Here is a 19,159-nt window from a genome sequence, read left to right on the forward strand (position 1 = left end):
GGCGGGGGAGGGTATAGGGAACTTTCGGGATAGCATTTGAAATGTATATAAAGAAAATATCTAATTAAAAAAAAGTGGATTTGAGAAAAGTTTAAGTGTTCAGATACTTTTCCAGTTAAGAGAATCAGAAATAAACCAGGAGATCTGGAGAACTTGTGAGTATCACGTAGAAGTGAGGTCAAGTCAAACTGCACCAAGGTATGGTAGTTTAGGAACAATAGAAACCAAAGTACTAGGAACAGAGACTATAAACACTGTGGTTAAAGTGATTATTGTAATCCTAAATAAACAGAAATGCCAGAAGCAGGCTCTGTTAAAACAAAACAAAACAAAACAAAACAAAACAAAACAAAACAAAAAAACAGACAAACAAAACCAAACTTATTTTCTGGGGCTAGAGAGATGGCTCAACAGTTAAGAGTAGTTGCTGTTCTTCCAGAGGACACAGATGCAGTCCCCAGGTCCCCAGCACTCACGCATCAGCTCACAACCCTCCACAACTCCAGCTCTGCGGAATCGGACACCCTCTTCTGACTTCCACAGGCATGGACACAAATGCAGACAAAACACCCGTTACATAAAGTAATGATTTAAAAAGGAAGCCCACAGCCTACCTCCTGTGGACATTATTCCCTTTAGGACAGTGGCTCTTACCCCACCCCGCGTTGGAATCCCCTGGTACTTTGGAAGATTATACATGCAGAATCTTGGGGACCATGCAGGCAGGCACTTGTGTTTTTGAAATCTCCCGAGATAACCTGTGTGTTCCCATCTGATTGGGAACCATTGATTTAAAACCTTTACGCTGAACTCAGCCCCATGTATTGATGATGGTTGGGTGCTTGTCAGTGGTCTATCCCAGCCTTAGAGAATCGGCTTCTTGGCTTACATTGTTCAAGAACTGGAAAATCAGAGGAGTCTGCTGGGTTTAGAAAATATTCTAAGTATGCTACCCTGGTGATTTGTTGGTTTGTTTTTTTGTTGTTTTGTTTTGTTTTGTTTTGTTTTGTTTTGTTTTAACCATCAGTGTTTTGGTCAATAACAAGATCTGCCAGGCATGGTAGCACATACCTTTAATCCCATCACTTGGGAGGCAGAGGCAGGTGGATTTATGAGTTCAAGGCCAGCCTGGTCTACAGAGTGAGTTCCAGGACAGCCAGGGCTACACAGAAAAACCCTGTCTCGAAAAACAAAAAAAAAGAAAGAAAAAAAGAAACTCTTGTCACTCTTTACGTGACTAACCAACCCCGACAGTGTTGCCCAAGCCTGAGGCCCAGCAGGAGCTGCTGAGTCCGGCAGTCCCTCTGCTTCCAAGCCCGCTGCACCGTACTCACCCCGGTCTTATTATTGCAGCACGCTCTTTTTCTTGCTGCCAAGGACATTGTTGTTGCTGGGATGGCCTGGAACGGAAGTTTCAGGAAAGATGAGTGTTATCTCTTCTCATCAGATAAAAACTCAGTCATCACCACCTTCCATTTATTGCCCCTCGGGGGAATTCAGAGCCCAGGAGAACAAAAGAGGAAATCTAACCTGACATTATTGTATCGTGAACCTTAACATCAGTTTCAGCCATAAAGACTGAGAGGGCAAGAGTCAATAGCAGCTATGAAGCTATGAAGCCTTCTGTCCACGTTCCTGTTTACCCTGTGGGCTGCAGCCTCGTGGATTTTAAGTAGAGTTAGGGTGGCTTATTAGTGCATGAGTTTTGGAAAGAATCTTAAAAGAAATTGGTTCTATCACCCAAATTTACCTTTAATGCTGTCTCCCACTCCTTCCACCTTTCCCTCCCCTGTTCTCTCCCTCCCCTCTCCTTCAGCCATATCTATTTCCTGTAAATTAAGCATGTCAATCTGGGAAGAAGGAAATTGGCGGTTTTGTTTGCCTGCCTTTGGCAGGGACCAAGTCACCACCACGCCTGCTAGTTAATTGCTCTTAATTCGACATCCGACTACCATCAGCTTGCCAGAGTTCTCAAGCCTACATTTGAGAATGACCATTGGTCCCCCATGCCCTTCTCCGCTCCTGTATCCCTAATATGCACTGACCATACTTTACTCTGATGTTTAGTAGGAGTCTTTGGTTTGTTTGTTTGTTTGTACAAACAAGATAAGGCCTTGGCTTCCTAGAACTCACTGTGTAGACCAAGCTGGCCTCAAACTCACAGAGATCTGTCTGCCTAATGCCTCCTGAGTGCTGGGATTAAAGGCAGGCAAAAGCTTGGTGTATAGTGCATTCTGTACTGCTGAGGAGAGCTGTAAATGGTTTTGCATTGTTAAGAGTTAGTTTTCTATTTTTAAAAAGACATCCATCAGCTATGACCAGAACACTTAACTAAGAGTTTTGTATCGTTGAACATAGAATATCAGTTGCTTCCTTCCACTTACGACTTTTTTAGCTGTGATGGGTGTCTGGCAGTGCATCCTAGGTACCCTGGAATGGTTCTCCCACTCTTCTGCTCTGCTAACATGAGCAGGCTCTGTAACTACATACCAGGTGTTAGAACGTGACATGTTTTGGTCTGTGTCAGCCTTGTAACAATCCTTGAATGGAGCACTGGCGTATGGCCTATTGTGCCACTGTCAAACCACAGGTGGTATAACTTGCCCAAGAAGGGAAAGTTCAGAGCCATTCTAGACATGTGGTCTCTAAGCCACGGTGTCACATTGACCTACAGTTCATAAAGCCACTCACTCTTGGCTCCTGGAACCCCAGCACCCTTGTTTATGTCAAGTTCCCTCTGATTGTTCCTTCCCCCATTGTCTTCCAAAGCCACATCTGCCTGGTTTTCCTAGAAGAGATTCACGTCTCTCACAAGGCAGCTTTCCCAGCACACGGCACCCCGTCTAATCGCATGCTGACTTCATGTCACTTTGTGTTGTTGCTAAGCTTTGTTTATACACTGAACACTGATCCCTTTCCAATTCAGAAGCCACACATACGTATGGATGTCCAGCTACCCTGGTGCATAGCTGAAAGACCAGAAGGAAAGGGAAAAAACTCTTTGTCATCATGTATACACTAAGCTTTTTTGGTTGTTCCCAGAAGACACTGCTTTCTGATCTTTTATAACAAATGAAGTAGGACAAGAACGGGTAAGGATGCACTCCCCACCCATGTCACCTCACTTTTATAAATAAAGTTTTATTGGATTCCCTAACCCATTTGCATATTATCTATGGCTACTTTTGCATTAAAATGGTAGGGTTGAGAATTCCTAAACATATTTGAATGCATAAGATTTTGTGAAATTCAGTCTTCCTTCTCTTCCTTTCATAAATAATTACAGTTTGTTTTCTTGGCAGGAACCCAGGCTTTCCTCCAGTTCTAGAAAGTGTACATTTTCATAAAGGAAGCACACAAGAGCCTTAGTTAAAAACTGTGATAGAAGCCTAACTCTGGGGAGTCCTCTTGAAAGTGAGAACGACACTTAAAGCATAGCTCAGCATGAGTGCAGAAGCTCTGCTTTGTAAAGGGTTTGCATGAAGTCTAATCAGTTCGACTTATAGCCATTTGATTTCCACTAAGATTTTAATAACTGGCTTTGAAAAAGTACCCTTATGTAATGGGTAAAAATCAATAAAAAGAATGAGTAAGACCAGGCTTATAGTTAACTTTATATAAAGTAAAAGAGCCTTTCTGATTATATTTTACAACAAACATTTTAAAATGCTTTTAATGCTTGATCAAGTAACATTTATATTGACAATCCCCCTCCCCTTAGTAGATAACCTTGAAGATAATTAACTACATAATGTTTTACTTGGTTACAGTTTCAAAAGATAAAAAGGTTCACCTCTGATTGGGGTTGGTCATAAAATCATAAAACAAATGACTTCATAAAGTAATCAGTAATGAGCCCCGAGGTTGTGTTATATGCAGTTTCCTGTAAAATTCCCATTTCTGAAGGGATGCTAACTTGAAATGTAGCAACTGGCCAAAGGTTTTAAGGAGTAACCAAATGCTCAACACACTTAGTGAATTCTTCTTTACAAAGTGTCTGCAGAAGTGAGTTGACAGATGTCACAAGGGACATAATTCCCCTCCGAAAAGATGTGATTCATCCTTTTATGTGAAGCCAAGGATCATGAAAGTATGCTTGCCTTCAGAGCACTGCTGTTAGCACCTGTTACTAGTCGGGCTAACCTCCAGCTTGAGGGTTTGCATATGGAGAGCATCAGACTTCTCCATGAGTTTGACGCTCTAATGACCTTTGGTTAACATTTATGGAGGGAAGCAAAATAGGCAAGACAAGGAGTCCAGATTCTCTCAAGTGTTTCCCAGGTGTGTAGGCCTTTCTGTGACTCAGCTTCCTGGTCCTTTTACTTTATGGATTTTATCTTTGACCTCTGTGGCCTGAGGCAGAGACTGAGGGCTACGGCATTTTAACTGGCTTTGCCATTAGATAAATCTAGCACTGGGTTTCACACCCATTGTGTGACCTGGCTAACATTCTCAGCCTTCTGTTTTCTGGTGTATATAAAGTACAAGTGATAATTGCAGCCCAGATGATTGTAGGGTTGAAACTAGGCAGGCTGTACGCTAAACTAGGCTTTCCAGCAAGATGTCAACAAATGAATGTTCTATGCCTCCTGTCCTTTCTGGTCTGTTTAGTCCTGCGGCTCCTTGGCTTCTCAAAAAAAAAAAAAAAAAAAACAGTGCAACAGGAATTAGAGACATTTTTTGAATAGTTTGTCTACAAAGTGAGTTCCAGGACAGCCAGGGCTACACAGAGAAACCCTTGTCTAAAAAAAAAAAAAAAAGCCCAAGAGATGTAGATGGGTACCATCACTACCCCGTGCTCTTTAGTAATTGTAGCAGATCTTTAAAATATTCTCTCCTGTGTTTTCGGCAATGCAAATTCATATCTAGAGATAGCTGAGTTTTTCTAAATGGCCTGTCTCAGCTGGGGCACTGCTAGGAGTGCATCTTCCAGGTCTGAAAATTGGATTCTACAAATGTGTTCTACCCAGACTGGCTGCATCACAATTTCTAGGAGACGATGAGAACCTGACTCTGATAGTTCACTGTTAAGAATGCATGAAATCTGTGTTGTCCCACCTTGCATCAGATTTCAACAGGGAACACCCATTCACCATCATCAGACTATAAAACTCTGAAGCTTTCTGGGATCTATGAAATACTCAAAACCAAAAGTCGTTGAGGTCAGAAGCTGGCTCAGTTGTTTCCCTATTGCTGTGATAAAACACCATGACCATGGCCAAGCATCTTATAAAAGAGACCCAGGATTTCGACCTCTAGGTCTTAGGCCAGCTCCCTTGAGAAGCAGGCTAAGCCTCACTATGCCATCTCCAAGGCTACCCGTGCACAGGGGTGCTTCTCATTCCCGTAGAGCAAGTTCCCACTGCTGCCACGTTGCCTATACCTAGAAATCAGGATGGGGCAAAGAAAAAGAGGCAATAGATTTAAACAATATTCCACAGAGTGGTTAAAGCCCCGAGTTCCATCACCAGCACCATGTTTTAAAAAAGAAAAACTCAAGTTCCTTAATGTTACATAATAAAGTACAGAAGTATCATCCCACCTGTGAAGAAATGCTACAGGGAACGACCTAACCTGCTTCTTGCCTTAAGGTCCCTAAGATGGACCGTCGTCGCTTGCTGTACATAAATTATCATTCTTCACAATGTAACATTATAAAATGATGGTAATCACACTCCTAACTGTGCAAGGCTGAAAGTCATAGTTAAAGGCATCAGACACCCTTCTCCAAGTCAGTTCATGTAGGTATTACTCACCATCAGACCTGCTCCTATAATTCCCGGGAACCACCACTCATAGCAGGAGATGGGGTTTTGAGAAATCGAGTCTGCCTCCACTAAGCTGATCCCCAGGGGTATACAATTGATAACCACTCCTAGCAGGATCAGAATGAGCAGGCTGAAGCCATTGCAGGATGTCCACCCTTCACAGCACGTCATGGCTTTCCTGGTTCAGTTAGAAACCTCTTCAGGGTGGCTGGGCTCGTGTAGCTCTCTGCCTGGCCTTTTATCCCAATGTTCTGGTTAAAGTTTAGCACTTATGAAAAATGAGTTGTGGAAAGCAGTTCAGAGTCCAGTAGGGCAGGATGTTATTATGAGGATTATGACGGGAACCAATGATCATATTATGATAGGATGAAGGGAAACAGATAGAAAAAAATCTATGTTTGCTGTGTGATGAACTTACACATGAATACAGGTAAGTAAAAACTGATTTAAAATAAAAAAGCTTGTGTGGCATAACTCCTAAAATATTCCTCTACTGATGTGCCTTGTAAAAATCTAAGAAGACAAAAAGTATATCCAATTAGAATAAACTACTTTTCATAGGTTGATATTATTGGATGATATGAGGATATGATATATAAAGTATCCTTATTTTGGAGTTATTCAGTAAGAATATGATCATGGTATAAGATTAGGGAAAGCAATCTTCTCTGCAAGTATTCCTGATTATTCTAAATATTAGTGTTTCATTTCAGGCTGCTGTCTCACATGCAGTATTTTTAATCCTTCATTTTCCCAGTCTTGTAAAGTAGATCCTTTGTACACATCCCACCTACAACCTGTGGGAGGTTTGACTAATGGCACCAGAAGGGAAGTGATCAAATATGGACACTATGATAAAAGCAACAGCAGAGGGGCTGGACGGGAGATGATGGTATCTGGCTTTTCTCAAACCTTGAACCATGTTCCATGGTTTCTTTTTCTAGACTGTGGCTCTGTGCTCTCCCCCGCTGGGTTGTGAGTCCCTCATGGAAAGAGTTGATGAGTTGGAAGAAGCTTACGATGCAACAATGCTTGTTCATACCTAACCCATAGTCACCATAACCCACAGGAGGCTGCGCTGATAGTGGGTCCCCAAGAGGCCAGGTTATGCATCTGAATCTAGGCTCCCACATAGACAAAGGGCAGGATTTAAAGTGCAGCTGCTCTCATTATTGCCTGGACTTGCCTGCTGCATCTCTGTTCGCTTGCAGGAAGATGATTCACTGGGCTGTACCTGGGCATGGGTGGCTGGTAAGGTTCAAATGGGTACATCCCGGCGGACACTCAACCACCAGCCTCCTCCTGTCCCAGAGCACAGACTGCACAGATGTCCATGCATAGGATGATGGCGTACAGAAGTGGAGTCAGCTGGATTTACTGAGGGTTGGGTGAGAAACATGTGCGTGTGAAGAGGAGGTGGCTTAAGTGACCTCCCAGTGGCTTGCTATATCTTGATTTTTACCTTACAAAGGACAACAGCAGTCCTGTCCTATAGTCTCACATTAAATTACCCTTTCCTACTCTTTGGTTTCTGGGTTTTGTTTTTTGATTGTTTGGTTGGTCTTTGGTTGGCTGGTTGTTTTTTGTTTGATTTTGGTTTTTTTGTTTGTTTGTTTGTTTTTTCCTGAAACCAAAGGAGCTACAACCGAAAGGGTATTTACTAAAACCGGTTATTGGTAAGTACACTAATTATTTGGACATGGCATGACAAAACCAGAGGAAGTCCAGATTGAGAAGAAAAGAATTAATTCGGACAGATGGGAAACCAGTATTCCACTAGGCTTTGAAAATGGTTACAATTTGACAAAGGGGTGATGAGAAAAACATTTCTGTCACCATGTCAGCCACTCACCAAAAAGGAAAAAAAAAATCAAGATTCTTGTGGCTGTGCTAAGTGAGAAGAGATACAGTTGCAGAATTCTGTATGTAACGTTGTTGAAAGGGCCAGAGGATGGCTGGGGGTTTGCTGGCCAGCAGGAAGCCTCCCCAGGACATGACTACTGAACCACCCGACAGGAGCAGCTGTTCCTGGAACAGTCATGTCCAAACACTGGCTTAGCTGCCTCTGGTTTCATAGTGCCTACCCCACACTCCAGGCTGGAGATAGAACCTGGGAACGCTGCCTGTGTCACTACTGTCCTCACAACTGCATCTTAAGCTCTGTGAAACTGTCATTGGAACCATAAAACACAGAAGGTTCCGTGTCTGCCATGGTCCTCCTCAACTATAGCAGACAGAGGAGCAAGCCTTTAGTTTGTGCTGCTTTGTGTATCTCATAAAGGTCCATCCTGTCACTGCATATCCAGATTTCAAAGGCAGGCGGCTCTGGGGAAAATACCACTTTGTTTACAGAGAGAACAACTGAAAAGACACTGAAATGAATAACAAACAAAACGTTTATTGCTGCCTTATTCAAATGTTTGGAGAAACTCTTTAGAGTATCTAGGTTCCATCATTAGATCGTTTGAAAACAGTTTGAACCATGTGTATGTTTGTATCTAGAATGACAGGTAATATTTGTAAGGTAAGTCAGGGCTCTCCAGCTCCTGCTATCTTCTCAACCCTCTGTCACTGCAGTTCCATCCCATGCAAAGGGTTCATATGATGACAAGCCAGGTCTTAACCATGCAGTTTGCTGCCTGACTGGTTGAACTACCCCAGCAAAACTTCAAGGGAAATAAATAGGTAGTAAAGCTGCCTTAACATGTCTTGAAAAATCATGAGTCACATAGTGCATAGGTAACCACTGATATATTGGTATACATATATAAATATATATGAATTTTTCTCTCATATTAATTCATCTCCATACTTATTCACACTTATCCACTTATAGCTAAGTAAGACCATGTGACTACTTCAAACCAGTAGAAAGAGAGGGAAAGAAAACAATGTCACTTTCAAGCCAAATTGCTTTGCAAGCACTAGGCTATGTCTACCTTGTTTTGCACATAGACCGGAAACAACTAAACTATCTAAGAAGTCATGCGTTGACCATGTCAATAGCTTCTTCAGCCCATCTACTGAATAACTAAATGGAGAGCCCTTAGCCCACCTAAAACCACCCAGGAGTCTATTGACTCAGAATATGTACATGTTTGTGTCGATTTATTTCAGTAGCTTTTGTTTCCTTATTATATTCAGTGTCAAAGTTTAACTCTATTTTTAAACTTTCCTGGAGTTTGCAACCTATGTTGCCAAAACATCAGTTCCAATAGTCTGAAAAAAAAAAATTCAAAGACAGTGAAACACAGTATTTTCCATTGTTTTATTCATAAATTGCATTGGGGAAGGAGGGAACACTTTAAAGTTAAAACACATGGAGTATACAGCCAATGTAAGCAGACATATAAGTACATGCATCCCTTGAAAGACAAATGCTTCAAAATAATAGAATATATTAAAATCGCTTTCACTCGGCTGAGGTCATTAATGTGAGTCTTCTGGACCTTCGTGAACTCTGTCCTGTTCTCATTACAGTGCAGATTACCTCTGGTGGTTCATAGTGGGCTGAGGGTGGATTTTAAAAATATAAACACATTATAATGCTCCCTGTATTCACATTATACTTGCACTATGAATATCAGAAATAGAAGTGAAATCTTCCATGTGTAAAGGTGGAAGAGCCCTGAGTTCAGTTTTAAGGACTCTGTAGATACATATGCTGTTGAAGTCGAAGAGGTCCTTAGAGTTTCAGAGTTCAGCTTCATTATTTCATCAATGAATGAGCAAATTCAGGGAGGGTGACTTCTTTATCCATGGCTAGGCATCTTCAGCACAGCACAGACTTATTTCAGTCTTCCTCTTTCTACTCAGATATGTTTATTAAGCCTTACAGCTTGATAGGTGGACTGGGAGGGATTATAGGACATACAGTCTAAAAGTCTATGAGCCTGGGTTCAACCATTACCTGCCCGGAGGCCAGGAGGCCAGCAGCCATGCTAGCAGCAGCACTTCTTGCAGCCACACTTCTGCTGGCAGCAGCACTTCTGCTGGCAACAGCCCTTCCCACAGCCACAGCCACAGCCACAGGAGCCACAACCACAGGAGCGGCAGCAGGAGCGGCGGCAGCAGCAAACTAGCACAGGCCTGCAGCAGCCACAGCAGCCGCAGCAGCCACCACAGCAGCCGCAGCAGCCAACCCGGTAGCACCTGCAGGTGGTGCAGCTGTTGCAACCGCCACAGCCACCACAGCCACCACAGCCACCACAGCCTCCACAGCCACCACAGCCGCAGCCACCGCAGCCACCGCAGCCGCAGCCTCCACAGCCGCCACAGCTGCCACAACCACCGCAGCCTCCGCAACCACCGCAGCCTCCGCAGCCGCCGCAGCCACCACAACCTCCACAACCACAGCAACCCATGGTGTCAGAAGAAAGGACTCGGATCAAATGAACAGAAGAGCAACTTGAGAGAGGAGAGTTTGATCTGATGCCGCCTTCTGCTGAGGGCGGGGTTTATATACCATCTTGGGGCCCCACATGACCCGAGCACATGGTTTCTATTGTTTATTTTGCTCATGGTTTCTATTGTTTATCTCCCACATGTTTTCTATTGTTTGTCTCAGCTTCCTTGAGAGAATTGTTCAGCACTTCAGGTTCACTTCCTTCTTAGGGACCTTTAACCTTACAAAGAGCTTATTTTTAGCTCTGGGTTTATTTGTTCTGAAAACATATTTACAGTTGGGTTCTGGAATAGTTTGCCAACATACTATTGTCTGCACAACAAAGGAGAGTCTCACTGAAGGAAGTTTTTATTTGAGCCTAGCATGACTGGACTCGTGAGACCAACCCTTTTCCAAGTCCTCTCCGTGCCTTCACTGGTCCCAGCAGAGATGATGCAAAGTAATACTTTTTGAGGGCCTGACAGCCAGAGTCCTCACAACTAACATCTCCAGGCTCTATGTGCACTCGGCCCACATGTGCAGTAGCTTGGGTTTGATCCCAGCACGGCAAAGAATAAATAGGCAAGGTTTCTTGGTTTTGCTTTTTAAAGAGAGATGGTGAATATCCCCTCAAAAGTTAATAGAAAGAGGGCTCTTCCAGAATTTCACCATGATACCTGGCTGCTGTTGTCCTATCTGCCACGTGACATCTACCTGAACAAATGATGCATATAGACAGCCCTTGGTCCTGTGGCTCCGGGTTGTAAGTGACAGTCATCCCCTATGGTGCAGTGCCTTTCTATGGGATCATAAGTGGGAGAGTGGGAATAATAAGACAACAAAACAGTGTTAGAAGACATTTGCAGTACACCCAAGAGTGAAGAACAAGGAAAGCTTAGTCCCCACCCCTGCAGAAACCTACACTATAACCATAGCATTTGTGTCAGCGGATAACTTCTATGCCCAGTACTAAGCCCTATCAGTACTAAGCTCTATCTTAGAGACATCTGTCACCAAGGCAATAGCAAACGTGTCTACGTGTTATGATTTTTTTTTTTGGGGGGGGGTTCTCTGTGTATCCCTGGCTGTCCAGGAACTCACTTTGTAGACCAGGCTGGCCTCGAACTCAGAAATCCACCTACCTCTGCCTCCCGAGTGCTGGGATTAAAGGCGTGCGCCACCACGCCCGGCTGTGTTATGATTCTTAATAATCTGAGATTAGGTGGTAGCTGAGTTGTTCGGCTTGCCAGCTCTTCTTTGTGAAAACAACCACGGCCATTTCTGCTTGTGGCGGTTGGCAAGGGGAAGGGCTGGCTCTCCCGCTCCTATACAGTCAGGGTTAGCGCCCCTGCACCCATGCCACCAAAGCCTGATCTCCAATGCTGCCCAGCTACGGGTGGGGCCAGCTCTCCTGCTCTCACACCCTCAGTGCTCAGGGCCAGCTCTCCTGTGATACCAGGGTCAGCTCTCCCAAGTGCTGCAGCCAGTGAGGGACAGGGCCCACTCCCTCACGCCCTGAGGACCAGCTCTCTCAAGTTGCCCAGGCCTGCTCTCTGGAGCGCCTGAGTACCAAAGCTGGTGAGGTTCAGGGCAAATCTTAGCCCTTGGACATCGAGATGGCTCCACAAGGAAGCCCTGACCGGGGACATCTGCATAGCCTCCGGTGGTAACATTGATACAGATTATTGTTACTATCCCCTGTTACTACTGCAATGGTAGCTAGGCCTGGCCAGGACCTAACCATGGCCTCAGGTGGCCACGCGGACTACTCACATCAGGCTGACTGTCACCACCCTCTCCCGTCTCCAGTTCTACTTCTCTTCAGAGCGCACACACCGTTCCCTTCTCTTCCTCTCCCATCTCTACACCACACACTTGCTTATCACAAGGGCACCTCTGTGTCTGCTATCCATCCACCTCAGGTCGTGGCTTTCCAAGCTCGCCCATGCTCGCTCTCCTCAAAACTCCCTGCACAGACACTCAAAGCACAGCCCATGAGACCACTCACACCGGCTCGGCTACTGAGCCAAGCCCGCTGCGTGACAGAAATATTTAAAGGTGAGGAGAGAAAGGGGATGCTGTCAAGTCCTTCCTAAAGCAAGAGTAGTAGCTGGCTGTTTGCAGTAAGCAGTGGCCAGAGCTCATCCATCCATCCATCCACCTGCCGGCTGCCTGCTGACATTTTTTTCTTTGTGGTTTCTGGAGTGCTGCAGTGTTCATGTAGAGACCGGAGCTGCTGCATACTAGCACTGAACAGCACCTTGAATATGAAACAAGCTTAGGTTTTTCTTAGGTTTGCTCACATTGAAGTCTAAATATGGCACTACAAAGCAGGTCGTTGATTCTTTTCTTGGCAGGAAATGGACACTAAATTTGTGAATATTTTTGCCTTTATAACATTTTTTGAAAAAATATGTATACTTTGAAAGAGTGAATAAATATTATGGATACACTTAAGCAATTTTTTATTTTATTTAAAGATTGAATGTTCAGGGGTTGGGGAGACAGCTCGGTGCGTAAAGTGCTTGCCATACAAGTTGGAATCCCTACACCCACATAAAAAATTCCACACAGCAAGGTAGTGGTGGCGCATATCTTTAATCCCAGCACTTGGGAGGCATAGTCAGGCAGATTTCTGAGTTCAAGGCCAGTCTGGTCTACAGAGTGAGTCCCAGGACAGCCAGGGCTATACAGAGAAATCGTGTCTCAAAAAAAAAAAAAAAAAAATCCAGTAATCTCAGCACTGGGGAGGCAGAAACCAGGGGCTGACCTTGCAAGGAAGCCAAACCCTAAACCAGTGAGCAATAAGAGAGACCCTATCTCTCTCATGGAGAGGAAGACATTCTGATGTCAACTTCTGGCCTCCACACATGCCCACCTAGGCAAGTGTGCCTGTACACATATGTGCACACACATACACCATGTATATGTGTACTCAAAAAAAATTAGGTGCTCACTAATAGCAATTTGAACCTTTGATTTTTAACTTTGTACATAATAGTGGGGATTTCTTCTATGTGTTTCTTTTCCTTCTCTCTTTGTAAAATGGGGTCGGTGTCATTCCACTGCCTGTACCATTCCCGCACTCTTGAGTTCAGGCTACCCTCTGCTCTCAGCCAGGAATAGAAGTGCACACAGTCATGCCAAGCCTAAAGAACGTAACTTTGAAGCATGTGACCAACACATGCTTCCCTTGTCCTCTTAAAAATAGATGCAAACTTTATATAGTTTAAATATTAACTTGGTTTCATCAATTATGGCAAGTGATGTTTTGTTGGGGCACATAGGTGAAAGGATACTTTGCTTAGAGCAGACACGTGAGAGAATGTTTTGCTGAAGCAGACACAGGCGAAAGGTTTTGCTATAGCAAACTATGTTGTGAAAGGATGCATAATGTTTAGAAGGAATATAAATATGACCCCGCAGACAGTGGGAGCTCAAGCGTTGGTTTGCTTTGCTCCGCCTTGCTAGTCTTCACTGATAACACACATGCATTGGTTCATTTTAGATTGCATTGGTTGTGGTGACTTCATAGAGAGAAACTCGCCAAAGAACTTCTCCTGAGGTCCCTGCAGCTTCTGCCACTTCCAAGGATTCAAGCCAATTTGGGGAGCCTAATGGTTTCTTCTGGATTGAACTGCAGTTGCTGATTCATGTGTGGTGCCTGCCAAGTGGACTGGACTGCAGGGGCTGCTGGCTCATGTGTGGTGTCTGCTGAGTTGACTGGACTGAAGTATCTGATTCATGTTTGGTGTTTGCTAGTAGACTGGACTGAGAGCAAAGAAGATTGGAATTGACCCAAAGAACTAGTTCTAGCCAGGTCCATTGTCCCAGCATCCTAATAACCTTTCTTTTCCACCTCCTCTGGTGGGTGGTGCACTAGAGGGAAGGTTGAACTCTTTTTTTTTTTTTTTTTCTTTTTCGAGATAGGGTTTCTCTGTGTAGCCCTGGCTGTCCTGGAACTCTCTCTGTAGACCAGGCTGGCCTTGAACTCAGAAATTCACCTGCCTTTGCCTCCCAAGTGCTGGGATTAAAGGCATGCGCCACCCCTGCCCAGCTGGGAGGTTGAACTCTTATTAAAGTAAGTTATGGAAAATATACGCCAACAGGGTACTGAGCTACCACACTTAAAAGTGCCTCTTCTATGAAGGCAACCCCAAGATGCTACCCTTCTGCGGAGGAATGGAAGGTGTGGTCTGGGTAGATCCAGATCAAATCTCCCCATCATAGAATTTTCCCTTGCCTTAGAAACGGAGCCCTGGAAATGGTTCTTCCTTGAAACATCCAAGGCAAGAACAGACTAAGAGGATAGAGAATGAGTTCTTTAAAATGCAATATGTAGACTCTTTTTGCTCTTGTTTCTAGGATGCTATAGATAGAATACCATTTGGGGAGGTGTTATTGAATGTGGCATCGAGAGGGATGACGTGTTGCTTTTTAAATATATATATATATATAGTGTGGTGCACACAAGGGGAGATACACACACACCACACACACATTCAGCTTACGTGAATCCTTTTGACTTCGTAGGTCTTTCTCAGTAATAATTCCTTGAGGGGCTAGGAGTGTGTATCTCAGTGGTTAGAGCACTTGCCTAGCATGCAGCAGGCCTGGGATTCAATCCACAGTAACACACAGGATCGTGGGACAGGTACTCATGGGACAGATGCCCGAGAGACAAGGATTAAAAGAGCACACAGCTCCCCAGAACCTGTCCCATGATACTGTGTGAGATTCTAGATTTCCTTTTCTGTAGACATTACTTATAGAAAACAAATATGGCTCATTTTAATTTATGAGATTTCAGTCTATATTCAGTGCAAACCTTGCATTTCATCATTTCATCATGTCTTGTCTTTCAGGCTCAACATTAAACATTTCCTTAAGGAAAAAAAAAACCACGTTTCTCTCTCATGATATATATCATATATACCATATATGATATATATATATGGAAGCCCCCAAACACACATACACACATACACTGGGAAACAAAAATATAACTGGATTAGAATCGAAGGAAAAGCCAAGTGAAAATCAGTCATTTGGCCTCTTATGGTGCAGCAGGATGAAAACTTTGAGGCAGGGAAGGAGTGTGTCTGAGAAGCGATTCATATATGTGGTGTGTGTGTGTGCGTATACATATATATATACATATATATGTGTATATATATATATATATATGTATTCACATTTATTGTATTAGAAAAATTTATGTAGAGGGCTGGAGAGATGGCTCAGCAGGTAAGAGCACTGACTGCTCTTCTGAAGGTCCTGAGTTCAAATCCCAGTAACCACATGGTGGCTCACAACCATCCATAATGAGATCTGATGCCCTCTTCTGGTGTGTCTGAAGACAGCTACAGTGTACTTACATATAATAAATAAATCTTTAGGCTGGAGCAAGAAGAAAAATAGAAGTTATAATAATAATAATAATAATAATAATAAATTTTTTAAAAGGGAAAAAATGTCTATAAGCCACACAGTGGCTGGAACACCCATACGCTGAGCAGGCCTGATCATACCATAACCCTTTAGACATTATATGCAAACATATGTGCATTACACTGGAGAAAGAACTTAATGTACAACTTGACCTGGACATTGGATAGTCCTCCCTCTGTCTTCATAGCCAATGCACAACCCCTTAGATGCTGTCCAAACAACTCTGTGGAAGAGACTCAATAGTAAACCAACAGAAGATACTTAGGTCCAAAAGAGTCCTTTAGGACAGAGAACGGAAACAAGCTCAGCCAAAAACCATTCTCCCAAAAGCTGAAACTGGCACACCTGCATCCCAGAACCACAGACAACCCACTCACAGCTCTACAGTAAATAGGCTCTTTTTCAGGGTAAGGGAACCCCCCCCCCAAAAAAAAATGTCCTGCCAGACCTAGTAACAGTCCTTTGGAGACACTTGATGCTGCTTCTTGGGAAATGGAACATGTGGTTGGACATGCTAAAGCTAGTGTGTCAAAGTATGGCTGATGCCTGGAGGGAGGTTTACTGCACTCCTCAGGTCTGGATGGACAGTATGGAAGGCCCTTGGGAAGCTGTATGTTGGCTAGCTGACCCCTTGTGATCCAGGAACTCCCCCGGGGCAATGGGCTCTCCAATAAGCCTCCCAGTGACTCTATCAGTCTAACAAAGATGGAAAGCAGGATCAACATGACCCCCAGCACATAGAAGTTCAGCATGGACTTCATGGCGACGGTGCCCAGCTCCTTTGCAGGGATGTAGAGCTTCTTTCTACTGCTAAATCCTCAGGAGGAAGAGTCGGGAGATGGCTGCTCACAGGAATAAGGAAGAAGGTTGGCTGAGTAGCAACGTGGAAGCTCCACACAGGCACTCGAGAGTACTGATTCTAAGAGCCACCTTTTACCTAACTACAGTGAACAGTAATGAGTAAAATAACAGCCAGTTGACTTGACCATCGCTCAAGAGATGGTTTTCCATGCGACTTCTAATCTGCTGACGTGGAAGGTTTGCCCTGTGCATGAGGGAACATGTCCAAGACTTCCCACAATACTGCTCAGGACTAACTGTGAACATTTCTACATCATCAAAGAACAAAGCAAGGCTCATAGGTTGATTTACTTCACCCAGTGAACATTTATCGAGCATCTACTGTGTCATAGGCACTTGATATCAGTGAGCAAATTCTGTACCTGAAGCTTCTGCATCTCGTTGCCTGTGGACGCTGCTCACAGAAAACAAACACTGCTCATTTTAATTGGTGAGATTTCAGTCCACTGAAAGCATGGCTGTCTCTGAAGATTCTCTACCCACTGGAGAAAACAGGAAATACTGTTATCTTGAATGCTGAAGCGAGACACTTCAGTGCAAAGCAGTATCAGGACAACAGAAGGCTGTGGGTAGTTTTTCAACTTCGAGTGAAAATCTCATCTTTAATATGTACTCATATGCAGCTTTTGAAAAATGAGACCAAGGCATAGAATATACAAGTGATTAGTTGTAGAAAGATGAATTACAGAACAAGATGGCATTTGCAAGGGGGAGCTTCTGAAGGAGGTATAATCTGCACACCCTGTGCCAAGGTCCTGCAAGCCAGGCTTCCGATGGCAGAGTACACCCAAAACCATGGAACCATTACAAATAGTCTGGGCATCCCATTTTGTCCCAGAAGATTTGCCGGCAAGTCCACCCTTCACCTAATTCCAATGTTCTCTGAAGCCATGCACCTTCTAGGAAGGTGTCTGTCTGTTCCTTAGTCCTCTGTGCCCGTATCCGACGAGCACAGTTGTACAAGGACAACCTTTTCCCATTTCTTCCACAATGGCCACCTTTGTCCTCGGAGCTGTCTCTGCCTTAAGAAGTTTTTCTTCCTTTTTAACCTGGATTTCTAAAGTCTTTACAGAGAGAGAAGAAATGTTTACCACATTCCCTGGATAGAAGTGTTTGTGTGTGTGTGTGTGTGTGTGTGTGTGTGTGTGTGTGTGTGTGTGTGTGTTACATAAAATCAGAACTAAATCAGAGTTGGAGATGATTGGTTTTGTCCATCCCCTGTCTGTTCTTGTAAGAAATCTATTGATAGTGGGATGCTAAGAATGGAAAGTTGTCTTTGCCTCTCAACTGTGAGTCAAGACCTTAGGCGAGCTGACAAAGCCCCCCAGCACGGAGCCTGCTGGCAAACACTGGCTACATACTCTGCCACAGAGCTGAGTCATTGTGCCTTCTAAAAATGGACAAACCATAGTTGCCATCATAACCCATGTTTTATCAACTATAAAAGAAAATCCTTATGTTCTTGTCTAATGTTTAAAGATAGGATTTTAGTCAGATGTTGCTAAATGATATGCTGTGAAACTTTAAGTCCTGTCTAAACTAGAATCACTTCTGTTTTTTAACAATTTGGTCATTTGTTCACCTGTAGCCATTTTCCTTGGAGACTGGTGACACCCAGGATTCAACTTTGAAACTGAGGATTTTATTGCTGGTGTGTATTGGCTCACACCTGCAATTCTATCCCTGAGGAAGCTAAGGCAGGAAGATTGCTTGAGGATAACTCAAGGCCAGCCTGGGCTACATAGTGATTCAAGATCACCCAGGGCTACCAAAGAAAAGGAGGGAGGGAGATAGAGGAAGGGATGAGAGAAGGAAGGGATAAAAATGATGAATACTGAGTTGAGTTTCAGCACTTTGCTTCAGGCCTCCCAAGTGACTGGGACTCTCAGCCAGGTCTAGGTGGCCCCAGGGGACTGGCTTTGTCTATTTCCCCCATGAAGTCAGGGGAAAGACTCTTCTATCTACCCTGTTGCTCCAAACCACCTCTCCTTTATATGTCTCCTTCTTTTCTCTCCATCTTGGCCTCTGACTGTGTTTAGCTGAGGACCTGAAGTCGCACTCCAGGTTTGCTTTATGGACTTTCACTTAGAGGACAGACCTTAGAGGTCTCTCTAAGGTTCCCCTGAACCCACCTCCAGATATGAGACCTGTTTCAAAAGCCCAGTCTTTTCACTCTAGGCTCACAGCCAACGGGCAACAGGCCTTAGAGCGAACGCCTCATGTCCATCCTCATGATAACACTGACTGTCCTGACATAGAGACTTAGGTCTGGCGAGCTTAGAGACTGAGTTAGTGGAGCAGTAAACCATGGGTATCTCCTGAGCCACTCCGCTTTCTTGATCACTTCCTATATCACACATACATCACATGTTCACTAAGTGAGCTTTTAAATATAATGACGACAGATCATTTATAGCCTTGTCACTGGAAGCTCAAGTTTAATGGGCTATGACAGTGTTATATAGAGTATTTGTATACTTTGTACTTCCTTGCACTAAAGATTGGCTATTACACCCTTTGAGAATATTAGCCTATCTGAAAACACAGAAGGTAACTGACAAATAGCATTAGAAGCAAGGTAAAATTTCATACTGACATAAGGTGAAATTACCCATAAACAACTATATCCGATTTTAGGGACACGTAACATTGTGTGTGTGTGTGTGTGTGTGTGTGTGTGTGTGTGTGTGTGTGT

At 43.8% G+C, this 19,159-nt stretch overlaps 1 protein-coding gene across 2 annotated transcripts in view; it reads right to left on the reverse strand.

Annotated features, from left to right (window-relative positions):
- Positions 1–5,983, reverse strand: part of Tm4sf20 (transmembrane 4 L six family member 20) — a 12,682-nt gene extending 6,699 nt beyond the window's left edge. For both annotated transcript variants that reach the window (XM_029480530.1, XM_021175237.2), the window contains exons 1-2: positions 5,757–5,983; positions 1,335–1,400 (exon numbers count right to left, since the gene is read on the reverse strand). In XM_029480530.1, the coding sequence (XP_029336390.1) occupies positions 1,335–1,400; positions 5,757–5,939 (249 nt within the window). In that variant the 5' untranslated portion in view covers positions 5,940–5,983. The remainder of the gene's footprint in view (positions 1–1,334; positions 1,401–5,756) is intronic.
- Positions 5,984–19,159: the final 13,176 nt, after the last annotated feature.

This window comes from Mus caroli, chromosome 1 (genome assembly GCF_900094665.2).
Source record: "Mus caroli chromosome 1, CAROLI_EIJ_v1.1, whole genome shotgun sequence".
In the NCBI taxonomy this organism is placed as follows: domain Eukaryota; kingdom Metazoa; phylum Chordata; class Mammalia; order Rodentia; family Muridae; genus Mus; species Mus caroli.